Source organism: Hordeum vulgare, chromosome 7H, assembly GCF_904849725.1.
Source record: "Hordeum vulgare subsp. vulgare chromosome 7H, MorexV3_pseudomolecules_assembly, whole genome shotgun sequence".
NCBI lineage: Eukaryota > Viridiplantae > Streptophyta > Magnoliopsida > Poales > Poaceae > Hordeum > Hordeum vulgare.
Window position 1 is genome coordinate 630,100,458 of NC_058524.1, and position 24,055 is coordinate 630,124,512.

The 24,055-nt window shown below is 42.4% G+C and overlaps 1 protein-coding gene across 1 annotated transcript; it reads right to left on the minus strand.

Annotated features, from left to right (window-relative positions):
- Positions 1-16,473: 16,473 nt before the first annotated feature.
- LOC123410421 (mugineic-acid 3-dioxygenase) lies at positions 16,474-18,171 on the minus strand. The gene is made up of 4 exons (XM_045103361.1): positions 17,886-18,171; positions 17,495-17,742; positions 17,079-17,400; positions 16,474-16,958 (listed from the first exon to the last, which is right to left on the minus strand). Exons 1-4 carry the CDS (start codon positions 18,069-18,071, stop codon positions 16,698-16,700), a joined length of 1,017 nt encoding a protein of 338 aa, XP_044959296.1. The 5' UTR covers positions 18,072-18,171; the 3' UTR covers positions 16,474-16,697.
- Between the last annotated feature and the right edge of the window lie 5,884 nt (positions 18,172-24,055).

Here is a 24,055-nt window from a genome sequence, read left to right on the forward strand (position 1 = left end):
TCGAAACTGTGATACTTCGAGAGGGATTGTCCGTTTTGTACACGAAGTGCATCTAGTTTTTGTCGTAGCCCTCTCAACTTTTTAACACATGCTATGTGGGTGAAATGATGATAGCATGCCAACATTCAACATTTTTAAGAGTTCATTTGTAGTGCTTTTCAATTTCAGGGTCAACTAGCTCAAAAAAAATAAGTAAATGCACGAAATATACTAAATGAAGTCTGAAATTGTTGAAATTTTGTGATGTGCCTTTGAATGGTGCATTTTGAACACACAAAAAGTATGGAGTTCAAATAAGTTCAAAAAAATGAAATCCCTTTGTAAGAGATGAGTTCTCGTTCGAAACCCTGATACTTCGAGAGAGATCGTCCGTTTTGTACATGAAGTGCATCCAGTTTTTGTCGTAGCCCTCTCAACTTTTTAACACATGCTATGTGGGTGAAATGATGATAGCATGCCAACTTTCAACATTTTCAGATTTCATTTGTAGTGCTTTTCAATTTCAGGGTCAACTAGCTCAAAAAAAATTAATGCACGAAGAAAACCAAATGAAGTCAGAAATTGTTGAAATTTTGTGATGTGTCTTTGAATGGTGCATTTTGAACACACAAAAAGTATGGAGTTCATTATCATAGTTTTGTCAAATTCTCAAATATGCAAAAAGAATTTTAATAAACATAGTTTTTAATTGAAAATAACAAAATAGTTAATAGTTTGGATAGTTAAAATAATTAATTTTGAAAATAGAAAATAGTTTTGAATTATTTATTCAACTTCAAACACTTTTCATTATCATAGTTTTGTCAAATTCTCAAATATGCAAAAATAATTTTAATAAACATAATTTTTATTTGAAAATAACAAAATAGTTAATAGTTTGGATAGTCAAAATAATTAATTTTGAAAATAGAAAATAGTTTTGAATTATTTATTCAATTTCAAACACTTTTCATTATCATAGTTTTGTCAAATTCACAAATATGCAAAAAGAATTTTAATAAACATAGTTTTTAATTGAAAATAACAAAATAGTTAATAGTTTGGATAGTCAAAATAATGAATTTTGAAAATAGAAAATAGTTTTGAATTATTTATTCAATTTCAAACACTTTTCATTATCATAGTTTTGTCAAATTCTCAAATATGCAAAAAGAATTTTAATAAACATAGTTTTTTATTGAAAATAGAAAAAAATTGAAACTATATGAGAATTTATAGAGAAAATTAAACCTAAATTCAAATTGACCTCACTTTCACTTCAGGTTTAATTTTCGCCATAATTTCAAATATAGTTTTAATTTTTAAATTTACAGTCAGTTTAGGCCCGTAAGCCTGCTTTAGAGAGGAGCTCGATGGAGATGCTGTTACGAGGCTTATAAACTTGTGCTAGTCCACCTCGCTCGGCGAGGTGGGACTAAACTTATCGTGCAGCCAGCGGAGGGGCTTTAGTCCCGGGTCGTGGCTCGAGCACGGGCCTTTAGTCCCGGGTCGTGGCTCCACCCGGGACTAAAGGGTGTCTTTAGTCCGGCTCGAGCCCCGACCCGGGACTAAAGGCCCCTGCTTCCCGCCTTTTGGTCTACCGAAAAAGGGCCTTTAGTCCCGGGTCGTGGCTCCACCCGGGACTAAAGGGTGTCTTTAGTCCCGGTTCGAGCCCCGAACCGGGACTAAAGATCCTACTATATATACGGCGCGGACTAAAATCCATTTCGTTCTCTTCTTCCTCTCGCTCGCATCTCCTGCCCGGCGCGGCAACGGACTGCCCGCATCGACGCCGCCAGGCTGCCCGCCGTCGCCGTCGCCCTACTGTCCTCCTCGCCGGCCTCCTCGTCGCCCTGCCGTGCTTCCTCGCCGTCCTCCTCGCCGGCGTCGTCGCCCTGCCAACTCCGGTAAGCCCCCCGCCCCTCCTCCTCCCCACGTACTAAGGACGAGCCGCCGGCGCCCGCCGGCGGGGACGCGACCGCCGCCGTCGTGCCGGCCAGTGAGGAGGAGAAGAAAAGAAGAAAAAGGAGAAGAAAAGAAGAAAAAGGAGAAGAAAAGAAGGAAAAGGGAAGAAAAGAAGAAAAAGGAGAAGAAAAGAAGAAAAAGGAGAAGAAAAGAAGAAAAGGGAAGAAAGGAAGAAAAAGGGAAGAAAGGAAGAAAAAGGAGAAGAAAAAAAGAAAAGATTTTTTTTGTCATTTAATTCCTATTGTTATTAGGTTTGTGCTATATTATTAGGGTTAGTAATATTTAGAATTAGGTTAGGGTTACAAGAAGAAGAAAGATGAACAAAAATAAGAAAATAAGATTAGGAAAAAGGAAAATAAGAAGAGGAGGAGAAGAAAAGAAGAAAAGGAGAATAAGAAGAGGAGGAGAGGAGAAGAAGAGGAAAAATAGAAGAAGAGGAGAAGTAGAAGAAGAGAAGTAGAAGAAGAGAAGTTGAAGAAGAAGCGGAGAAGAAAATAAGAAAGAAGAAGAAGAAGAAGAAGAAGAAGACATTTCTACGTATACAGATGCTTAATTAGTGTTTCTTAGATTATTGCTTAATTTTTCTATTGTATATGCTTAAGTGTTAATAGTTTATTTTACTATATATACAATTAGTTTATTTTTAGCAAGAAAATTAATAGAACTAGTTTATTTTTAGCAAGAAAATTAATAGAACTAGTTTATTTTTTTAGTTCATTTTACGATGCCTATCTCGCATCCTCGTCGTCGACTCGGCGGAGGACACCTGCTTGATCAGAGGGGCCATGTCCGGGACTGGGCTCCGCCCGGCTGGTATTGTGAGGTGCTACCTTCCGGGGGGCGTAGGTTGGTGAGGAGCCAGCCCGTTGTTGACCTGATCCTTGTTTGGTGGCGGTCGCGTGGGCCAGTGACGGTGCCGAGGCTTCCGGACACCACGGAGGTGGTACGTCACCGTGTCAGCGAGGAGGATGAGCACGTCCGTCGCTACATGGTTGCGTTGGAGGGCAGGTTCGAGCATACCTGGCAGGTTCTTCAGGGATCTCACTGGAGCTATGATCCTGTGATGGTTCCTTCTCTTTGGGTGTCCACCGCCCGCGACGATACCCGTCGGGCGCTACGATTCTAGCTGTATCAGTGATGCTATATGTATGATAGTATTCGAGGAGTATTAGTGATAATATTCGACGATGTAGAGACAAAAGAGATGATGTAGTTTTGCTTATAATTGAATGCATGCTAATTTGAATACTACTTTATTTTACGATTTGGTTTTGCTTATTCAATGCTTAAATTGGAAAAGTACTCCTACTTTGAATACTATGCAGAAATCTAGGAGTCCCCGGTGGAGCCACGACCCAGGACTAAAGTTGTTTTGGAACGGAGTTCCTGATAAAATAATTCTTTTTTGGTACAAAGTTCAACAAAGTCCTTTGATACTAGACAATGTGACATATAGAAGGGTAGATGAGATCAGGAAAAATAGGATCCTTTTCTACACATCTAGAATGTCGCCATTTTGTTAAATCCTTAAAGGTTAAGAGAATCCGTTAGACATATTTTAGAGTTTAGGTTCTAGCCAAGACCCGGGACTAAAGGTCCTCCTATATAAAACGACACTTCGAAGTTTCCAACCCCTCTTATATAGTTTGTTAGTTTATTAGTTAATCAAATGTCCGTTTTTTGCAAAACTATGGATCCACATATCACGAACCTCGAAGAGGAAGAACTTCTCGAAGATATAATCAAAGACGGCCCCGACGTTGAAGCAGCTGAATCTCCGTCGTCGTATCTAAACCTCTCCGGATATGGAATGGAGGTCGACCGACACGAAGATGAAGCCGATGGGGCAGGAGATAGGTCCAATGACGGAGAAGGTGATAGCTCCACTTATGGAGAAGCCGGTGGAGAAGCCGGTGGAGAAATAATAAAGTCCGGCGAGGTATACATATGAAGTTCGACAATCACTTGTAATATGTGAAAAATATTGGAGATAGCTCTATATTGTATACATATACATTCATTTGACGAATGTTTCTCCCTCTTAGGCCTCCACATCAAGCAAAGCTACGAAACGAGGCCCGACTAGAAAGTTGGATGCACGGACGCATTACACCTTTGAGGTGATATTGCCTACGGGCGAACCCAAGCTTTCTAAGAATGCCGCTGACACATTCAAGAAGCAATGCGCAGTTCTCGTTAGGGATCACGTCCCGATCAGCGTTCGGGAGTGGAACAAGCGCAAAGGGGCAGCCGATAGTGACTATGTCGCCGAAAGGTACAAAGATAATCTTTGGGATGATCTCATGTCACATTTCAACCTGCCAGAATGTGAGAATGAAGACGCCGCAAAAAAACTGAGGGCCAAAGTCAAGCAGTGGACTCTAAAGAAGATGGCCGAACTGTTCCGTAGGTGGAAGAAGAAGCTATGGAAAAACTATCTGAAGACAAAGAAAGTGCCAGTATTCGAGGGTATCTAGCCAAGCAGGCGAATCACTGGAAGGCATTTCAAGAGTACAAGGAGTCAGAAGATGCCCAGGCATTATCAGAAAAGAACAAGAAAAATGCCGACAAGAAGAAATATCATCACAAGCTGGGGCAAGGGGGCTATGAGACTGCCATCCCAAAGTGGGATAAGAAAGAGCAAGATCTGCTAGCTAAAGGCATCATACCTGAACCACTCTGTGATGAGTGGGAATTGAGAGCAATAAATTGGTTCCTTGCGCATGGTGGTTCGTACGACAAAGAAGCAGGGGACCTCATCTGCAGTGACGGTCTTAGGATACCCAGGGAGAATTGGAAAATGATAGTGAAAGAAATTAAGGTGGGAAAAAGACAGTTCACTGCAGATAAAGAGAAAGATTTGCTCACACTCGTCCTCGGCAATGACGAACATAGAGGACGAACGCGAGGCTTCGGTCCTTCTTACCCGTGGTGGCTTGGGTTTGCCAGAGACCAAGACACTTACAGAAGCCGAGCGAGAGCAAAGAAGCGACAACAGGATGAGGAGAATGAAAAGTTCAACCAGTTGCTTGCTAGGATTAACGAGCAACAGAAGCAGATTGATGAGCTTAGAGGAGTAACGCGCGAGGAAGATCCTGCACTCGATATTACCGGCGCCCCATCTAAGCGGAAAAGCAGCGTGGCTGAATCTGAGGCCCCACCCGACGATGCACGAAGAATGATAGAGGGCGGTCCCGGCTACCCCATGGATGGAATCAAGGAGTCAACATCATGTGAACTCCATCAGAAATTCAAGAACATATCCATGAAGGTGGCCGTCGGACAAGCTTTACCTTCTGGCCCTGATGCACGCTGGCATGGCCGTGAGATTCCAGCTGGCTTTGCTAAAGTCGGGGTGGATGAAATCATGGCGGGGTTTCATGATATGGAGCTCGACATAGCTGGACTCGAAGATGAGAGGACACTCGGAGAAGTACTGGGTGGAGTCATCCTATGGGACAAGAACTACATCAAGCTTCCAGGCTCGGCCCCAAGGACGACACCGCCTCCGAGTCGTCGCATGTCACCTACACCTCCATCACCTCCAAACCCTCCACATGACGACGGCCAGCACAACACGAGTCCATCCCGATCACTGCCGCCGGACTTGGGTCGTCCGTCTCTGCCGCCGCCCGCTCCAGATACTAAGCGGAAGCGTGCTAGCAAGAACGCACCATCGATGATTTCTAAGAGACGGAGCTCCCCAAAGCGCAAATTGTCGCCCCTCCCAAAGGTACCTCATGCTAATATTCCTATCAGACCTTATGATCGTACCGCTGAGGAAACGCCAGGATAGCAAAGGAACATCATGATGCCCAGATGAAAAAGAAGGAACCCGAGCCCCGCCCGGAATACACCGAGAGGCAAATAGCATATGCAAAATACTTCACGAACCTTCCATCACGGTATGACTTACGCCATAAGCCTGATGACTATACACACACATTGCAGACAGAAGTGAAAAAGAGCAGATCATGTGGAAGTGCAAGTGAGAGCAAATCAAGTTCAACTACAATCAAAAAAAGATCAGACATTCCTCAGCTTGGACAACAGGCCAAACAGTCGATCCATCCCTCAGGGTGTTACCCGAGAATGTCCCCCCTCTGGTGCAGGGGCAAGATTTGGAATTAGCAAAGAAGTGGGCCGATGAATGAGGTATCCCGGTTGAAGACGTTCTGGCTTCCCAAGACGACAGGTTACCCAAGGCTGTGGTAGCCCCTAAGCCACAGTTTATCATGGGAGCGCCTTTGGTCAGCAAAGATGATCTCCCAACAAATATGCGTTACTTGCATACATGGTACTTAAGTGAATCAAAGAATGGGAGAACGATGATCGTGGTGAGTGTCACACGGGAGTACTACGGCCGCCCTGAAGAAATCCATATCGACTTTGATGAACTCTTCCAGATGTACAATGCCGACGCCCTCGACAAATCGCTTATGAGTTGCTATTGTCTGTAAGTTTTTCAATTTGTTGTCTACATATAACTTGTTTAGTTATTTCAATTCATCGTCTACATATAACTTGTACTCTATTATGCAGAATGAAGATTCTGAATTGTAAAAATAAGAACATCCTAAATATTGGGTTTATTGACCCAGATAAAATACATATAGCGACGCTAACTGATAAACCCAAGGAGACGGAGGAAAACCTTCTAAGGTTTCTAACAGATCAAAATTTCTGTGACCACATACTGTTTTCATACAACTTTAGATGAGGGTCTTTACTCTGTTGTGTCCATTCACTTATAAGTGTAATTGATAAGTTACTAAGGCCCTGTTTGGAACCACCCAGATTATATAATCTGCTTTTTATAATCTATTGTATTTCCAAACAGGACAGTTTATATTGTAGATTTTATAAACTAGATGACCAGATTATTATAATCTCATAATCTGCTCTACCCCAACTAAAATGAGATTATGGATTACAAATGACGTGTTACCCTTGTAAACTTTAAGAGAATTACGCAGTGCCATGGCCACTTTTCTATTTTTTCTTGTAAACATAGGGCAAACATGTCATTGTACAATTTAAAAACTGGTTTACAGTTTATATAATCTGGCCTCCAAACATGCCCATCTGGATTATTTTTATAAACCAGATTATGTAATCTATATTCATAATCCAGATTATCATAATCTATTATGGTTCCAAACAGGGCCTAACACATATATATACAAATTTTATCTACCATGGGAGGTAGTTACCACCTAGTTGTTTGTTCTCCACGTGTCTACCACCGTTGCACTAAATCAATCGGGTAGAGAGGTTGGCTTAACGGGTGCTGTGAAATCCAAACCGTAGTAAGGAATAAAATAATCCGTCAAGACATGCCTTCGTTCAACTACCTCCTTTATTCCTGCCTACGTATGTTGAACATACTACCATCGGATAAGCACGCCCCGATGCTAATTGATCTCTTGTTAGGTACGTAGCTACTTTTCATTATAAATAGCCAAATAAATACTCGTATGCTTACTCTTGTTAGGTGGAAGAAAATTTCCTAGTGAATACGTACCTACTTTTCCTTTCAAATAGCTAAATAGGTGGTATGAACTATATATGGAGTATAGTCTGAAATTATAAATTTTCTTAGAAGTTTTATAAAATAGCACGTACCCACTTTTTAGCATGTAGTCCATGTATATTTTTCATTAAGAGTGTGAATCATGTACTTTTTTGTGCATGACATATGTTTTAAATTCAGTACGTGTGTCTTTTAATATATAATTTAGACGTGCCATTTAATATATTCAGAAAGTGTACATTCATAAGACAACGAGCATGTAGTATAAAAATCAAGTAGTATGGAGTATCTAGTATTTTCATAAAGAATGGATTATCGCGTGAGAGCATGTTTTAAAGAAAGTATGTAGTATGTCTATAAAAAAGTGAACGAGTATATACTCCAAATATAAGGAGTATATCTCCAAAAACAATACTTGTAGATATTTAGAAATACTGGAAGAAGTAATATTCATAATGTTTCCTCTGCATATGTACAAGTACAATATATGATGAGACTGATTGGTCACAAAAAGACATACATCTCGGACCGAATGAAGTGTCTATGCCGTACTAAACTTTGAAGCGAACTGAAAAATATGTGCATCTATTGCAATTTCAAGCAAAAAGTGACTACTAGAGCATCTCCAACAGCCGCGCTTCGCGCCGCGCCCAAAAAATTTATTTGCCGCACGCGTTTCGGCTGGTTTGACGCGTCACGCAGCGCTGGCTCCAGCAGCAGCGCTAAAATACAGCGCGCGCAGCTCCAACAGCGCGCAAAAATGCAGCGCGCGCAAAAATGAAAACATGTGAATTTGACACAAACAAGTTGAGATGCATAAAAGTTCATGCCCACAAGTTCATCCAACCAAGTTCAAAATGCAAACAAGTTCAAGACATATAAATGAAAGACACATCATTCATCATCTTCCTCGTCTTCGTCCTCATCTTCCGAAGACGATTCTTCCGCCTCCGTAGACGGTCGGCGGAGCTCCGGCGGTCGCGGCGCCAACGCTCGCCGCGCTAGGGTTTTCGGCGGCGGCGGCGGCGGCTCGCGGCTGTACAGTGGGGTGAGCGGGGTGCCGGTCTGCGCGTCCATGGTGGCAGGGGCGCTGGCGCCAGCGCGCGCGGTGCGAAGGAGGAAGAAAGAGAGAAAGTTCGCGCGCGCTCGATTCTGTCGCGCGCGGAAGTGTGCGCTTCAAATTACCAGCGCGGGATGAGGCTATGGACAGCGCGTCCAACTTGTTTTAGCGCGCGCGCGATTTTTGCGCGTCCGCTGGAGCATCCCGCCGTGTCGCGCGCACGCTAGAAAAGGATATTTTTGGGCGCGGCGCTTATTTTGCGCTGCTGTTGGAGATGCTCTAACCAGAAGAATCTGGTTCAACGCATAGCCTCTTTTGCCTCGTTATGCTGCAGACTTATGTACGTGCGTATTTATATACGAATAGTATGGAGTATGGAGTATGTATATATGAGGAGTATGGAGTATGGAATAGGTAGTACTATCTACTATGGAGTATATACACAAGGAGTGCCCATTGACAAGGAGTATAATCGTCGGCAATGTCGGATGTCTAACTCGCCATGCCACGGCAATTTGGGAGCGGATGTATAGTCGTCAGTCCATGCGTTGGAATAAGCAGCGGTTCGTCGTCACGGTTGCTGCCTACGATGTTGCAGCAGCCTTGTCTAGGAGTTCGACGTCGTTGGATCGCCTGGAACATCCGTTGTCACGGCCATCATCACGACGAAGCAGGCACGCGTATAGCTACATTCAGCAGTTCGTCGTCATCGTCGCATTCCAACACCGTGCTGAAGCAGTCACACGTATGGCCGTATACAGCGGTTCGTCATTGTTGTCACCGCCGCCGAGCAAATCACCATGCCAGATGGCCATATGCAGCCGTAATGGATCATATAATCAAGGAACACATTGTTGAAGATGATCAAAGAAATCTGACAAAATAATCAACGAATAAAGAAGAGTAGGAATCACTAGTGGGGACCGGGCCTTTAGCCCCAGCCCGTAAGGGCTTTAGTCCCGATTCACCAACCGGGACTAAAGGGGCGGGACTAAAGACCTAACCTTTAGTCCCGGCCCTGTTCCAAGCCGGGACTAAAGGTGTTCCACGTGGACGCCTCGTAGCGCCCCAGGGGCAGGCCCTTTAGTCCCGTTTCGTTACACGTACCGGGACTAAAGAGTTTCAGATTATGTTTATTTTTGGGTTTTTTTAATGAAATTATTTTAGGGTTTTAGGGTTTAGGTGTTCGGGAGATTAACGTGATGCCTCGTTTGGTGTTCGGCAATTAGTTTTCATATAATTTAAATAGAAATAATTATGCATATATATATATATATATATATATATATATATATAATTATATGGAGATCTGAATTATCAGGACTAGAGCCCGTCTATTCGATTATATGCACGAACATCAGTAATGGCCCCTAGGTACACTAAATTGTCCTTTGTCATCTATAGCTTCCGTCCTCAGAAAGGTCGCAAACTCCTCTGCAACAGCAATCGCACGTTGCTCTGGTAGGACCTTCATCCTCATGGCCGTGTACTATATAAGAAGAGGAGATGAATATGAATATCAATCATGATAACAAAGAATGACGGTTAAAAATAGAGGTGTGAATGTTCATTGCTTACGTCGAATCTGTGATCCTTGTGCTCAGAGGTAAACGTGCGAATGGTCTCGCAAAAATAGTATCCGCATAGATGCGTTCCCCGTGGCTGCTGGTCGCACTTTACGAGAATAGAATATATATAATCAAAATAATAATCTAGCATCATAAATGTATTGAGAATAGAAGTATATCATACTATTCCCTCCGTCCCAAAATAAGTGTTTCAAGCTTGAGACACTTATTTTGGGACGGAGGGAGTACTACTTACCTGAGTCGCTCTAAAGGTCAGCTTCTCAGGCTCGATACCGGGAGTCACGCACTTGAACCGCTTCCAAACCCTGTCCGACAAGGATAATGATTTGCTAAGGTTTTCATTAATTGATATATCAGAAAGTCATCGAAAGAGACCGATAGAGCGCAAGAATGATTGAAATTACCCTTGGAGCATGTCCTGCAGGCATTGGAACTGTTCCAAGGGTCTTGATAATGGGTCGAAGGCATCAACTCTTCCCTTATCAATTTGAATGTCCAACAGAATCCAATGAAAACTGCATATGTATGTCACTAACTTATCAATTACACTTATAAATGAATGGACACAACAAAGTAAAGACCCTCACCTGAAGTTGTATGAAAACAGTATGTGGTCACAGAAATTTTGATCTGTTAGAAACCTTAGAAGGTTTTCCTCTGTCTCCTTGGGTTTATCAGTTAGCGTCGCTATATGTATTTTATCTGGGTCAATAAACCCAATATTTATGATGTTCTTACTTTTACAATCCAGAATCTTCATTCTGCATAATAGAGTACAAGTTATATATAGACAATGAATTGAAATAACTAAACAAGTTATATGTAGACAACAAATTGAAAAACTTACAGACAATAGCAACTCATAAGCGATTTTGTCGAGGGCGTCGCCATTGTACATCTGGAAGAGTTCATCAAAGTCGATATGGATTTTTTCGGGGCGGCCGTAGTACTCCCGTGGGACACTCACCACGATCATCGTTCTCCCATTCTTTGATTCACTTAAGTACCATGTATGCAAGTAACGCATATTTGCTGACCAAAGGCTCTCCCATGACAAACTGTGGCTTAGGGGCTACCACAGCCTTGGGTAACCTGTCGTCTTGGAAATCCAGAATGTCTTCAACCGATATACCCCATTTAGCCGCCCACTTTTTTGCTAATTCCAAATCTTTCCCCTGCACCGGAGGGGGAACATTCTCGGTTAACACCTTGAGGGGTGGGATCGACTGTTTGGCCTGTTGTCCAAGCTGAGGAACGTCTGATTTTTTCTTGCTTGTAGTTGAACTTGATTTGCTCCCACCCTTGACAACTCCTGTCCTGGTACTCTCCGGAGCTTGCGCTGCCGCCCTTGGTGACTCAAAAACATAAGCTCAGAGCAGCACACCCAATAGATTGTCACCACTGGCTTGGGCTTAAGTAACAGAGGACACTCCCATGCGTCGTGCTTAGGCTTACGACATAAGTCACAGGGCTCAACGGAACATTCAGCCAGAAAATGTCCCTGTTCTCCACACCGGTAGCATGTCATCTTTTCCTTCTTGCGTGCCCATTTGGACGTCCTCTCCCCCTCTGACTTGTTGCTGTTTTTATCGAAAACAACTCCAGAAGTAACTGTCGCAGCACAGTAGGCATCTCCTCCGCCGCGATAGCTGTTACGGCTTGAAGCGCTGCTTTGGGCAACCCTTCGTTAGCCGTAGTCACCTGCTGTAGTTGAAGACCGTCCGATGCATTTGCAGGCGGATCACCACGAGGTGGGAGATTGCCTCGTCCACCGACACGTTCTCCCATGTGTCGGGATGACAGTCTGTGCCTATTCAATGGTCCAGTAGCCCCCTCTACAAAGGGCCCCGGCGGACCATTGAATCCCCATGTAGTGCCATCACCACGGCCTCCACCGGTAGATGATGATCCACGGTGCACTCCATGACCGTAGGCATTGTAGCCATCATCACCCCACCGGTTCCCCGGACAGTGACGGCCATCACTCTGTTGATAGCCCCGGCCTCCATCATGATTCTAGCGGCCACGGGGCGGGTGCTGGAAGTCCCCGCGACCACGCGGTGGATGAGGAACTCCCCCATGTCCCTGTCCTTCTGACTTAGAAAGAAATTGAGCCGGTGTCCTCACATAAATAATACACATCATTTGCTTTAATTTGGGGGTGTCACACACTACACATACATGAAGTATACCAAATACATATTTTTTTATCCGATGTCCAGTGACCCCTGGTAGCTCTACCTGCCTCCTGTAGGACCAGCCTCTGCCGGAGGAGCTGGCTGCTGGACTCCCCCGCGTCCACCTGAAGAACCCGTTCCTGCCGGTGCCATTGGAGGCGGCGGAGCATTCCCTCCGCCAGCCATGGTATGTTTCTCGTGCGGCCAGCCGTATTTCTTTCGATGAGAAGGATCGCACGACCCCGACTCCCGCTAGGTCGCATGATGGGCCTCATACCCATCGTCCGCGCGGCCCAGTGAGATATCGTTTTGAAGCAGCCCAGTAGAAAATTGAGACGCCGGGATCGGATCTCGATCGCCGGCGATCGAGATTGTCGCTACAGCCACCGGGTGCTTTTTTCTTCATCTTCTTGGCTCGAACGGTAGTCCAGGAATCGGGATGGATGCAGTCAGATATCGTCAAGGCTTGAAGACTAACCTTCGGGATAGGTCGCTGCACCGCCGTGCCGTCTTCCCCCTTCTTGCCTGCTCCAGCATGTCAGCGCGCCTTCTTGTACTGCCTGTCCTCGTCGTTCCTCTTCCTCGTTGGCAAGACTGTCCGGCCGTGTACAGATGATCTCGTCTCCCGGTCCCGGATGCGACCTTCCGGCCAGCCATTTGCAGCGAGTCCAGACAAGTCCCATCCCCCGTCGTCTTCCTCCTCATCTCCGTATGCGGACACATTCGGCGCGGCGAGCTAGGAACGAACGGTCGCCATCCCCGGCTGCTATGTTCTATTGTCATTCTTTCTTATTTTATTGAAATCTCGTATCAGCTAGGCCGTCGCGACTTGAGAGACATTGGAATAAAACTTGGCATCACTTGACTCCATTAATTGCACTGGCTGCCGGCTAGCAGTAGCGGCTAGGGCAAGCAACGGCAGAACAACCGAGGTATGTTTTGTCTGATTATTTTATCCCTCAATCTCAATCTGGAGTAATTTTTATTCGTCCTGTCAAAGCCACATTTTTCTTGTCTTGATTTGCATATATATATATATATACCTGGAGATTGTTGCTGCTAATTTACTCCGTTCTCCAGCATTCACGAGTCGCCCTTGCACCTCTTTTTTGCAAACATGTTTCCTGAAAACACATGTCTAGTTGGGTGAAGAACAGATAGTAATCAAGCAGATCAACTCACTCTCATTATTCTTGACACTATTATTCATGATTATTGCATCAAAAAATGCACCAAGCCGTTTCTCATGATTATTATTCAAGGCATTCGTTTTTGTTGTGCTCTATAACTTATATCACATTTGATCTACAACATAAGGTATAACATTGTCATCAAATATTATCTACCTGAATTTTTTAATCATTGTTTATTACGGCTTTACAAGATTTTTGAGATCAATGCATGGAATCTAAAAAGACACCACGACCACTGGGCCCGTTAATGGAGTTCGCCCCAGGGCCTCTGAAACTCCAGGAACGGCCCTAGGCACCATGTCCTTGGGTCTCACACTGACGGCCTCCGCATCCACCGACATCGTCTCCAACTCGGATGTGGACTGGGCAGGCTGCCCTGACACGCGGGGCTCCACGTCCGGCAACTGTGTCTACCTTGGGCCCTTGCTTATCTCTTGGTCTTCCAAGCGACAGCCCACGTCTCCTGCTCGAGCGCTGAGGCTGAGTATCGGGAAGTGGCCAATGTCGTTGCCAAGTGCTCCCGGCTACGCCAACTTCTTCAGGAGCTGCTTTGTGATGTTCACAAGGCCACACTTGTCTATTGCGACAATGTCAGTGCAAGTCTACCTCTCCGCCAACCCGGTCCATCACCGTCGTACAAAGCATATTGAGCTTGACATCCACTTTTTTCGCGAACAAGTGGCTCTTAGGCGCATTTGAGTTCGTCATGTTCCGACGACGCAGCAGTTCGCCGATGTTATGACAAAGGGATTACCGACCTCTGTCTTTGAGGAGTTCAGGTCCAGTCTCTGCGTCTCCGACGCCGTTTCGACTGTGGGAGCTGTTGAATGTATAGTTTGCATGTATATGTGTATAGCACGGCCCATCTCTTAGCCTTTGTATAGTTGAGGTTGAAGCACATCTTGTACTCTATATATATGCACACGCATCCAATTAATTCATTGTATGTTGCATTGTCAAACATCTCTCTCTACAACAACAACCCGAACAAATCTGCAAGAATGTCTAAATAAAGTTCGTCATCTCTCCGGCATTTACAAGTCCTGGTTTGTTACACGTTGTATACAGAAACACATCCAACACGTTACACAGTGAGTAGCCCAAAAGTTCCTGAAGTCTGTAACGATATTAACTTTTCTACTTGTACTTTGTTACGCTCATGCCAAAAAGAAAATGTATGTACGACATGATTGACCAGAATCTGTATAGATCATTCCGTGCTTATTATTTAGTGGAAAAATCTAAGTTAAAGTGTGCGCAGCTTGTCCTTTTCGTGCGGCGACGCGCTGCGATTTGCTTGACATGCCAATATTGCGTTGCTGACGTGATGCTACATTGTGTCAAATGCCATACTGCTTGCTGACGTGATGCTACAGTGTGTCAAATAGTAAGTTTTGCTGCAGTACAGTCAACCTGAGCTATGAGTGGTGCGCTAGTGTGCTAGACATGACCCTACTAAATGGTTTTAAATCCAGGAAGCATAAAGGTTTAAACCTACAGCAAGTGTTTGAAACTATTTTTTTTTACAAATTTTGGTAACAAGTACTGTATTTATGATCTAGTCCCTCCGTTTTTAAATACTCCCTCCGTTCCTAAGTATTTATAGATTTTATTAGAGACTACATACGAAGCAAAATGAGTAAATTTGTACTCTAAAGTATGCATATATACATCTTTATATAGTCTTATAGTGAAACCTTTAAAAAAGCTTATATTTAGGAACGAAGGGAGTATATGACTTTTCTGCCAACTTAAATTGAGCTGTCAAAACGTTATATATTTAGGAAAATAGGGGGTAGCAACTAAATTCCCTCGCAAAAGAGTATTAGTGTTTTAAAATGTCTTATATTAATTTACAGAGGGAGTAGCAACTAAATGCCCTCATAAAAGAGTAGTAGTGTTTTAAAATGTCTTATATTAATTTACAGAGAGAGTATGTGACAAGTAAAAGCATTTTTAGTTTAAAAATAAGTATATTTAGTCTAGTAACTAAGTTATTTTAAAAGTGTAAATCAAGTACCTATAATCTGGCAATTAAATGCCCTGTCACAAAAGTATCTTCCAAGTAAAAGATTCTTAGTTTATAAATAAGTACAACTAATCTGGCAACTAAGTTGTTTTAAAATTGAAAACCGAGTACCTGTAATTTGGCAACTAAATACCCTGGCACAGAAGTGTCTTGCAAGTAAAAACATTTTTTAATTTAGAAATAAGTATGTCTAATCAGGCAACTAAGTTATTTCAGAATTGAAAACCAAGTACCTATAATATGGCAAGCAAGCATGCTATTTGTTTTTGGCAACTAAGTAGTCTAAATATCTGGCAAATAAGCACATCCAAATCTGATAACTAGCACTTCCTCTGTAAACTAATATGAAAGTGTTTAGATTATTAAAATAGTATTTCAAATGATCTTACATTAGTTTACGAAGAAATTATTGTTTTTATAATCTGGTAACTAAGTATGTTTAAATATTTGGCTATTAAGTATTCATAATCTGGTGATTTAGCACGGTTAATACGACAACAAAGTACTTGTAAAGCCAGCACTAACTTTTTGTAATCCGACAACTAAGTAATTGTAAATTGGTGACTAAGCATGGTTAACTAGAGCTGGACCATGTGGTGAATAGTGCTCTTTTCTGGCTTTTGCTTTTCCTTTGTAGCGCATGCACTGTATTCCCATGCTTTGGATGCATATGTTGTCTATCCTTCTACTGTAGTATTCGATTAATTCATGTAGGCATGCATGCACTGCCAGCTACTACCACTACCAGGAGCAGTCTTAGTTGGTTTAGAGGGCCCAGCATTGTGCCAGCGCCGCGAATGGGTCGTCTCTTAGTTGGTTTAAGAGGGCCCAGCATGGTGCAAGTAACGCATATGTACTGCCGCTACGTATAGCAAGCATGGATTGTTAGGAGCCGCCGCACCGGAGCGCACGGGTGCGGCGTCCCTATGTAGTTAGGTCCTTATTTAGTTCAAACATACAACTTATTGGTCACATTTGTATTGCTTGGTATCACCAACACGTACGACAGGTACGTACGATCTCATCACATGTCACGACTAAATATCTCGTATCAGCTAGATGTAACTGACACCCGTCGCGACTTGAGAGACATTGGAATAAAACTTGGCATCACTTGGCCTTTCTCGAACGATCGAGGAAGTGATGCAAATCCTCTTTCTCCTGTTTCTGCTTCATATTCCCTTCTGGTTGTTATTGATGTTAATGATCTGATTGATTGAGGAATCCAGATTGACAACGTTGTGCTTGCGCTTGAACTCGCCGACGGTTAGGGTGCGGTAGCGTGGCGGGTTGTCCTCGCTGACGAACTCCTCCGCAGGGCCGACGACGCAGTCGTCCGCCGGCACAATGAACGAGGCCACTGACAGCCGGGGCTCGGCAAAGTTGGTGGCCGCGCGGTGCTCGACAGCCTTCAGATACCCGTTGGTCACGACCTGCATGCATGAATATAGTGTGTATATACGTGCAAAACCAAGAAATGAGCAATCTAAATTATATTATTACTGGATATTCAGTACTAGTAATTACACTTAACGACGATGCAAAAAAGTCACCTCGAGCTGTAGGCCGAAGTTGATAACCAAGGAGTTTGGCACGGGCTGGACCTTGATCCAGCCGCCCTTGTAGGCGATCTCGAGGCCAGGAACGGCCCCGGGGAGGAGGACGGTCATAAGGTCCCGGTCACAGTGTGGCGGCAGGCCCAACGTCCTGCTCGGGTTCGGGCTAGGCGGGTAGTAGTTGATATCGACGACCACGCGGCCTCCGCTGATGTCCCCGACAAAGAAGTCTGGCCGGAGTCCCAGTCCCTCGCACAGCAGCCGCAGGATCTCCATGGCCACGCCTCTTGCCAACGAGGTGTAGTTCCCAACAACCTCCCTGCAGATTAGAATCGAAGGCGCAAAGATCAGTTGACATGAAAGCAAGCCATTCGATTCGTCGGCCTAAATGGTTGCAGCTTAATTATTATTACCGGAGCATCTGTGGCTTGTGGGGCCAGTCCTTGGTGTCGCCCGAAGGCAAGGGGTAGAGGAGTTCGAGGACGTCAATCCAGTACTTCTCGCCTAGGGTCTCGAAGGCGGAGCCGCAGAAGAGCTTGTTGCGTTCGCTTCTGTCTTCAGAGAAGAACTCCGCCTTGTCCTCCGCAGGCATATCGAAGAACTCATGGCACACCGCGTACATTTCATGCAGCATCGGCTCGGAGATGCCATGGTTGACCACCTGCATGCAATGCAATACTACCAGTTGGTCGGTCAATTCCGATAATTCAAGCAGGTGGATTGGTTATTTTATTTTAATTTTTTTTTAAAGGTGGGATTTTGTTATTGTTGATGAGATGGATCCATCGAGAGCGAGCAACTAGCCTGGATGAAGCCGTACTCCTTGCCAGAGTCGAGGATGGCTTGGCGGACCTCGTCGCGGCCGCGGGACATGTCGATGATGGGCAGGGAGACATCGGTGGTGGCTGGGTGGAGTCGATCTGCCGGCAATAGGAAGGAGTCTGGAATCGACGACGCGTGCACCGGGGTCAGGTTCATCACCTTCGCCATGGATGATCCAAGAGAGCTAGTTAGCTAGCTAGAGGATGAGAGCAAAGAAGAGTGCGTAGGTGCTTGGATTGGTCGCTCGATCGTGTTATAATCCTCCGGCCAGCCGTGTTTTCTAGTCGTGGGATGCTCTGGGCAGCAAGAAGCATGCTTGATGATAGCATCTCCTATTCCTATTTTGGGTGTCTGATCAAATCATGCGTTTGTTAGTGATTAATAAAATGAGAGCGAGAGTGGGAGTGACAGCGTGAAACTTGCCGTTCAAATCGTCCTCGTCGTCTAGTATGGATTGTTATTATATATACTGTAATATACTAGACGGATGCATGGCCTCTCGGTTGATTATTAGATTATAAAAGTCCAGAATGAGTCGGTTAATCCTTTCCATGTGCTACTTCGGGTAGGTGTGGAGTCCAAGTTAGTCCATGTTGCTTTTGTAATTGGGTCCTAGCTAGCCTGTTTAGGTCAAATTGTCCGGCTAGTTTTGCTAGTCATAGTCCAAGTTATTTATTCATTTTTATCAATGAGGGTCAAAGTTAACTGGCCCGAGACTCCACTGCAATGTATTTGGTGCTCCTTCCGTCACTATTTAGAAGACACGGTTAAATTTACGTGCATTTCCATGATAGACAAGATTATTTAGGGTGCATTTCATTACTCATAGCAGCTAATTATAGTACTCTGTTATACTACTTTATATGTATGCGTAGTGTGACTGCTATTTTTTAGTCCATCTCATAACTAATCAATAACCATCTAGGTTCTAGATAATTTCCAAGCATGCCTTTTAAACCGTGACGGAGAGAATACCTCCGATTGCCCGGGGTGCCCCAACACCTCCTCGTAGGAACCGCCGTCCCACGCGGGAGGGAATCACAAGCCTGTTTTATTGTATTTCTTTTTTCATGTTTTTCTTTTTATTATTTGTGTTCCTTTTTACTATTGAATATTAAACAAAACAAGTATTTTTTAAGACACTATTCAAAAACACATTAAAAATGTTGAATATGTATTTACAAATGCTTAATAAGTATTAACAAATGTTGAATAAGATTTTATGAAATGTTAATCAAATATTTGAAAAATGTAGTTCCAGTATTTAAAAAATGTCGGCTAAGTATTACAAATGTTGAATGAGTATTTAGAAATAAATAGAAAAATTATTTAATTTTTTTGAATTAGTATTAAAATATTGGGCAATTAAATAAGCGTTTGGACATTGTTGAATATATATACAAAAAATGTTGACCTTTTATTAAATAAATGTTTTTAACGTACATGAAAATTCAGATTGAAAAGAAAAACATACGTAAGAAAAAACAAAAAATAAGAATAAAAAAGGAAACCAAACAAAGAATGGAGAAGAAATATGAAAACCAAAAAAAGGAGAAGAAAAAAGAAAACCCTGTCAAGAAACAAAAGAAGATAAAAAACAGAAAAAAAACCGTGAAAACCAATGCGAAAAACGGTGAAATGGAGAAACAAACAAAGAAAATCTATGAAAAAACAAGAAAAAACAAAAACGTAAACCTGAAAAACTAAGATGGTCTTAGCCTCCAAAACCGCAGTCCATGATTCCACAGGTCTTCTATTTCAACACGGTTTGCATGAAGATTTATTAAGTACAAAGAAACAGACAGGTCATCTTCAATTTCGTCACCAATCCTGATTTTGCTGAGGTGTTTATCCCAAATCCGGATCAGTACTGGTAAGAAAGAAAGAAGGATAATGCATTATTGATTAAGATTGCATCCTAGATAGTATTTCTTTTAAATGGTTAACAGGTAAATAAAACCATATTTAGATTGCACATATTTCTCTAATCAAATTTCATATATAACATGTTAAATTTCAAGTTGCGGTTTAGAAGATACGAGTAATTTTTTTTAAATGATATGTACTATGAGTTTAATGGTAAAAATATCAGGTTTTTTATTAATTAACATGACAGACTAAGAATACCTATTTCAATTTATTATTAATAATTTAAATGATTAACAAGTAAAATAACATGATATTCAGATTCTACATATTTTCCTAATCAAATTATATATATAACATGTTAAATTTTGAGTTCCAGTTTAGAATATATGAATATTTGAGAAAAACATTTGATATATACTGCAGATTTAATGTTAAAAATAACGGGTGGCTTATGTAAAATAGCATGACGGACTAAGAATACATATTTACTCTATTAGTAGCCATAGATTTTTTTCACCTTTTTGTTTCCATTATTTCTTTCTTTTTTACTATTGAATATTAAACAAGCAAGTATTTTTGAAAACACTATTAAAAAAATTGAAAAATGTTGAATAACTATTTAACAAAGTTGAATAAGTATAAAAAATGTTGAATAAGAATTTATAAAATATTTAAAAAGTAAGTAATATGTTGAATAAGTATTTAAAATGTTTATTAAGTATTTGAAAACTGTTGGCAAAGTATTAAAAATGTTGAATGAGTATTTCAAAATGTACAAATGGTATATAAAAAATGCTGAATAATTAGTAAAATATTGAGCAATTCAATAAGCGTTTGGACATTGTCGAATGTATATACAAAAAATGTTGATCTCTTACTAAAGGAATGTTTTTGATGTATATGAAAATTCAGATTAAAAAATGAAAATGATAAAAACAAAAAAAGAATAAAAAGAAAATCAAACAAAGTATGGAGAAGAAATAAGAAACAAAAAAAAACTTGTCAAGAATCAAAAACAAAAAATAAAAACCATGAAAAGCATGGGAAAATGGTGAAATGGAAAAACAAACAAAGAAAATCGATGAAAAAAACCCGAAAAACAGACACATAAACCTGAAAAGATAGTGGATATCCGGCTTTCCTACTTCATCTAGTAGTAGTAGTACAACCAACCAACCAAGAGAGGTTGGGATCGAAACAACCAACCAACCAAGAGAGGTTGGGATCGAAACCCACATACGACATTACTTCCTTTCCTTTATTTCATTTAAGTACACTGACGGGCCGGCCCGTTAGCATAGACCTTGTTGCGAAATATCCCGTACATCTTGTTTAAAGCGAGAAATAGTCGCCGCGCTATTGCCCGCTTTTAGCACTGGGGAACAACTGATGCTCACAGTCGCATATGGATGGGCCGGCCGGTTACGTAGACCTCGATGTGAGAAATCCGTATGTCTCACTTAAAGCAATAAATAGTCGTCGTGCTATTGCTTGCGTTCAATGCTGGGGAGCAACAGGGGCTCACAACCGCATCTGTGTTTCTCCTCCCAAGAACAAGCAGAGCATAAAAAAATACCGTAAAAATAATTATCAGCAGACGTAATATTTAGCACCTACAACTGGATATCTTTTTGGTTGTCTGCTAGCAAAATCGTCATTGCCTGGGATACTAACAAAACTACATCGACACTAATTTCGTGTAATCTCTGATTATATGTTTGTTTCTTGTTCTTCCCGCAACTAAAAAGAAAAAAAGGTTTGTTGGTTGTTCCGTGCACTGTAGTAAATCTTATTCTTCTTTTCCCTAGTACTATATTCCCGTTTCACTTTTGAACCTTCTTTTTTCTTTGCCTTATTCTTAACATCCACGCTATAGTGCTATTTTTAACAACAGATCTTCTAGCCTATCTATTTTTGATTAAAAAAGTATGATGCTATATTGCTGCTAACAGCACGCTATAGCGTGTAAAAAATCGTCTCGCTAAATTGATCATACAATGTCTCATAAATAGCATATTTTTTTAAAGACGGCCCTAATTTTTACAGTGTGTTATTCTTTTCCTTGTTATTCTCTACTACAATTGAAACTCGTTGTTCAGCAACCAAACCGCGGGCCAATCCAATTCAGAACTTTCGGTGAAGGATTTCAGACAGTAGATGTGTAGAAGAGCGGCAACGGCAATGTTGTGTGACCGAGATAATAGATGAACAACGCAATGGATCGATAAGGACAAAAAGATATAAGTGTGTTTGGTAGCCCGCATTATGCACAATCAGGCCCACGTGGGGGTGAAATTGACATATTTGGTTGCCTAACCTTCATCTGCTTTTCGGTGAATACGGAACTTAAAGCACCCCGGGGCTATCCGTAAGAACAGCCGAATCGGTGACTTTTGGCGAGCTAGGCTCGTTCCTACCATGTGTGCCCCTTCGCTGCACGCCTCGGAAAGCACGGGAGACGGATGAGAAGTCTCATAATTCCTCTCCCTCTTTCTTGCACAGCCCACTATCAATTCGCAATGCTTGATGGACAGCCCACACCAGATTCGTAATACATAAAAGTAATTATTATTATATATCCTTGTTCAATATAATCGTTTATTATTGATACGTCTCCAACGTATCTATAATTTTTGATGGTTTCATGCTATTATCTTGTCAAACTTTGGATGTTTTGCATGCCTTTTATATATTTTTTGAGACTAACTTATTAACTCAGTGCCAAGTGTCAGTTCCTGTTTTTCCATGTTTTTTACCCCTTTCAGAGGAGATTTTGAAACGGAGTCCAAACGGAAGAAAATCCCCGAAAAGAGTTTTTTCCGAAACGGAAGAAGATCGGGAAGCTTGGGAGCCAAGGCAAGGGCCATCCAGGCTTGTGGGCCCCCTGAGCGCCCCCTGACCTAGGGGTTGCGCCTATAAATTCCCTAAAAATCCCAAAAAATTCAGCAGATCATCGAAATCACTTTTCCGCCGTCGCAAGCTTCTGTCTCCGCAAGATCCCATCTGGGGCACATTCTGGTGCCCTGCCGGAGGGAGGATTCGGACACGGAGGGCTTCTCCATCAACACCATGACCTCTCCGATGATGCATGAGTAGTTCACCGTAGACCTACGGGTCCATAGCTAGTAACTAGATGGCCTCTTCTCTCTCTTGGATCTTCAATACAAAGTTCTCCATGATCTTCATGGAGATCTATCCGATGTAATCTTCTTTTGCGGTGTGGTTGTCGAGATCCGATGAATTGTGGATTTATGATCAGATTATCTATGAATCTTATTTGAGTTTCTTCTGATCTCTCTTATGCATGATTTCATATCCTTATAATTCTCTTCGAGTTGTGGGTTTTGCTTGGCCAACTAGATCTATGATTCTTGAAATGGGAGAAGTGCTTGGTTTTGGGTTCATACCGTGCGGTGACCTCACCCAGTGACAGAAGGGGTAGCGAGGCACGCATCGTGTTGTTGCCATCAAGGGTAAAAAGATGGTATTTTCATCATTGGTTTGAGATCATCTTGCTTAAGGCGTTACTCTGTTCGTCACGAACTCAATACACTAGATGCATGCTGGATAGAGGTCGATGTGTGGAGTAATAGTAGTAGATGCAGAAAGTATCGGTCTACTTGTCTCGGACGTGATGCATATATGTATGATCATTGCCTTAGATATCGTCATGACTTTGCGCGGTTCTATCAATTGCTCGACAGTAATTTGTTCACCCACCGTGATATTTGCTATTATGAGAGAAGCCTCTAGTGAACACTATGGCCCCAGGGTCTACTCCACACCATATTTTCAGCCTTACACTTTTTACTTCGTTGCACTTTCCGCCTTGAGGTCTCACTTTGCAAACAGTCTTGAAGGCATTGACAACCCCTTTGAAGCGTTCGGTGCAAGCTTGTTTGTGTTTGCGCATGTACTCTGGACTTCACGAGGCCCTCCTTATGGATCGATACCTTGGTTCTCAAACTGAGGAAATACTTACTGCTCATGTGCTGCATCACCCTTTCCTCTTCAAGGGAAAAACCGACGCAAACCAGAGAAGTAACAAGAAGAATTCCTAGCGCCAAGGTAGGACTTTTGTTGCGGCAGAAATTATCCATGCTAGAATTGTATTGATTAGAAACTAAAATACATGTGTGGATACATAGACAACACACTGTCCCTAGTAAGCCTCTGATGGACTAGCTCGTTGATCAAACATGGTCAAGGTTTCCTGACCATAGACATGAGTTGTCATTTGATAACAAGATCACATCATTAGGAGAATGGTGTGATGGACAAGA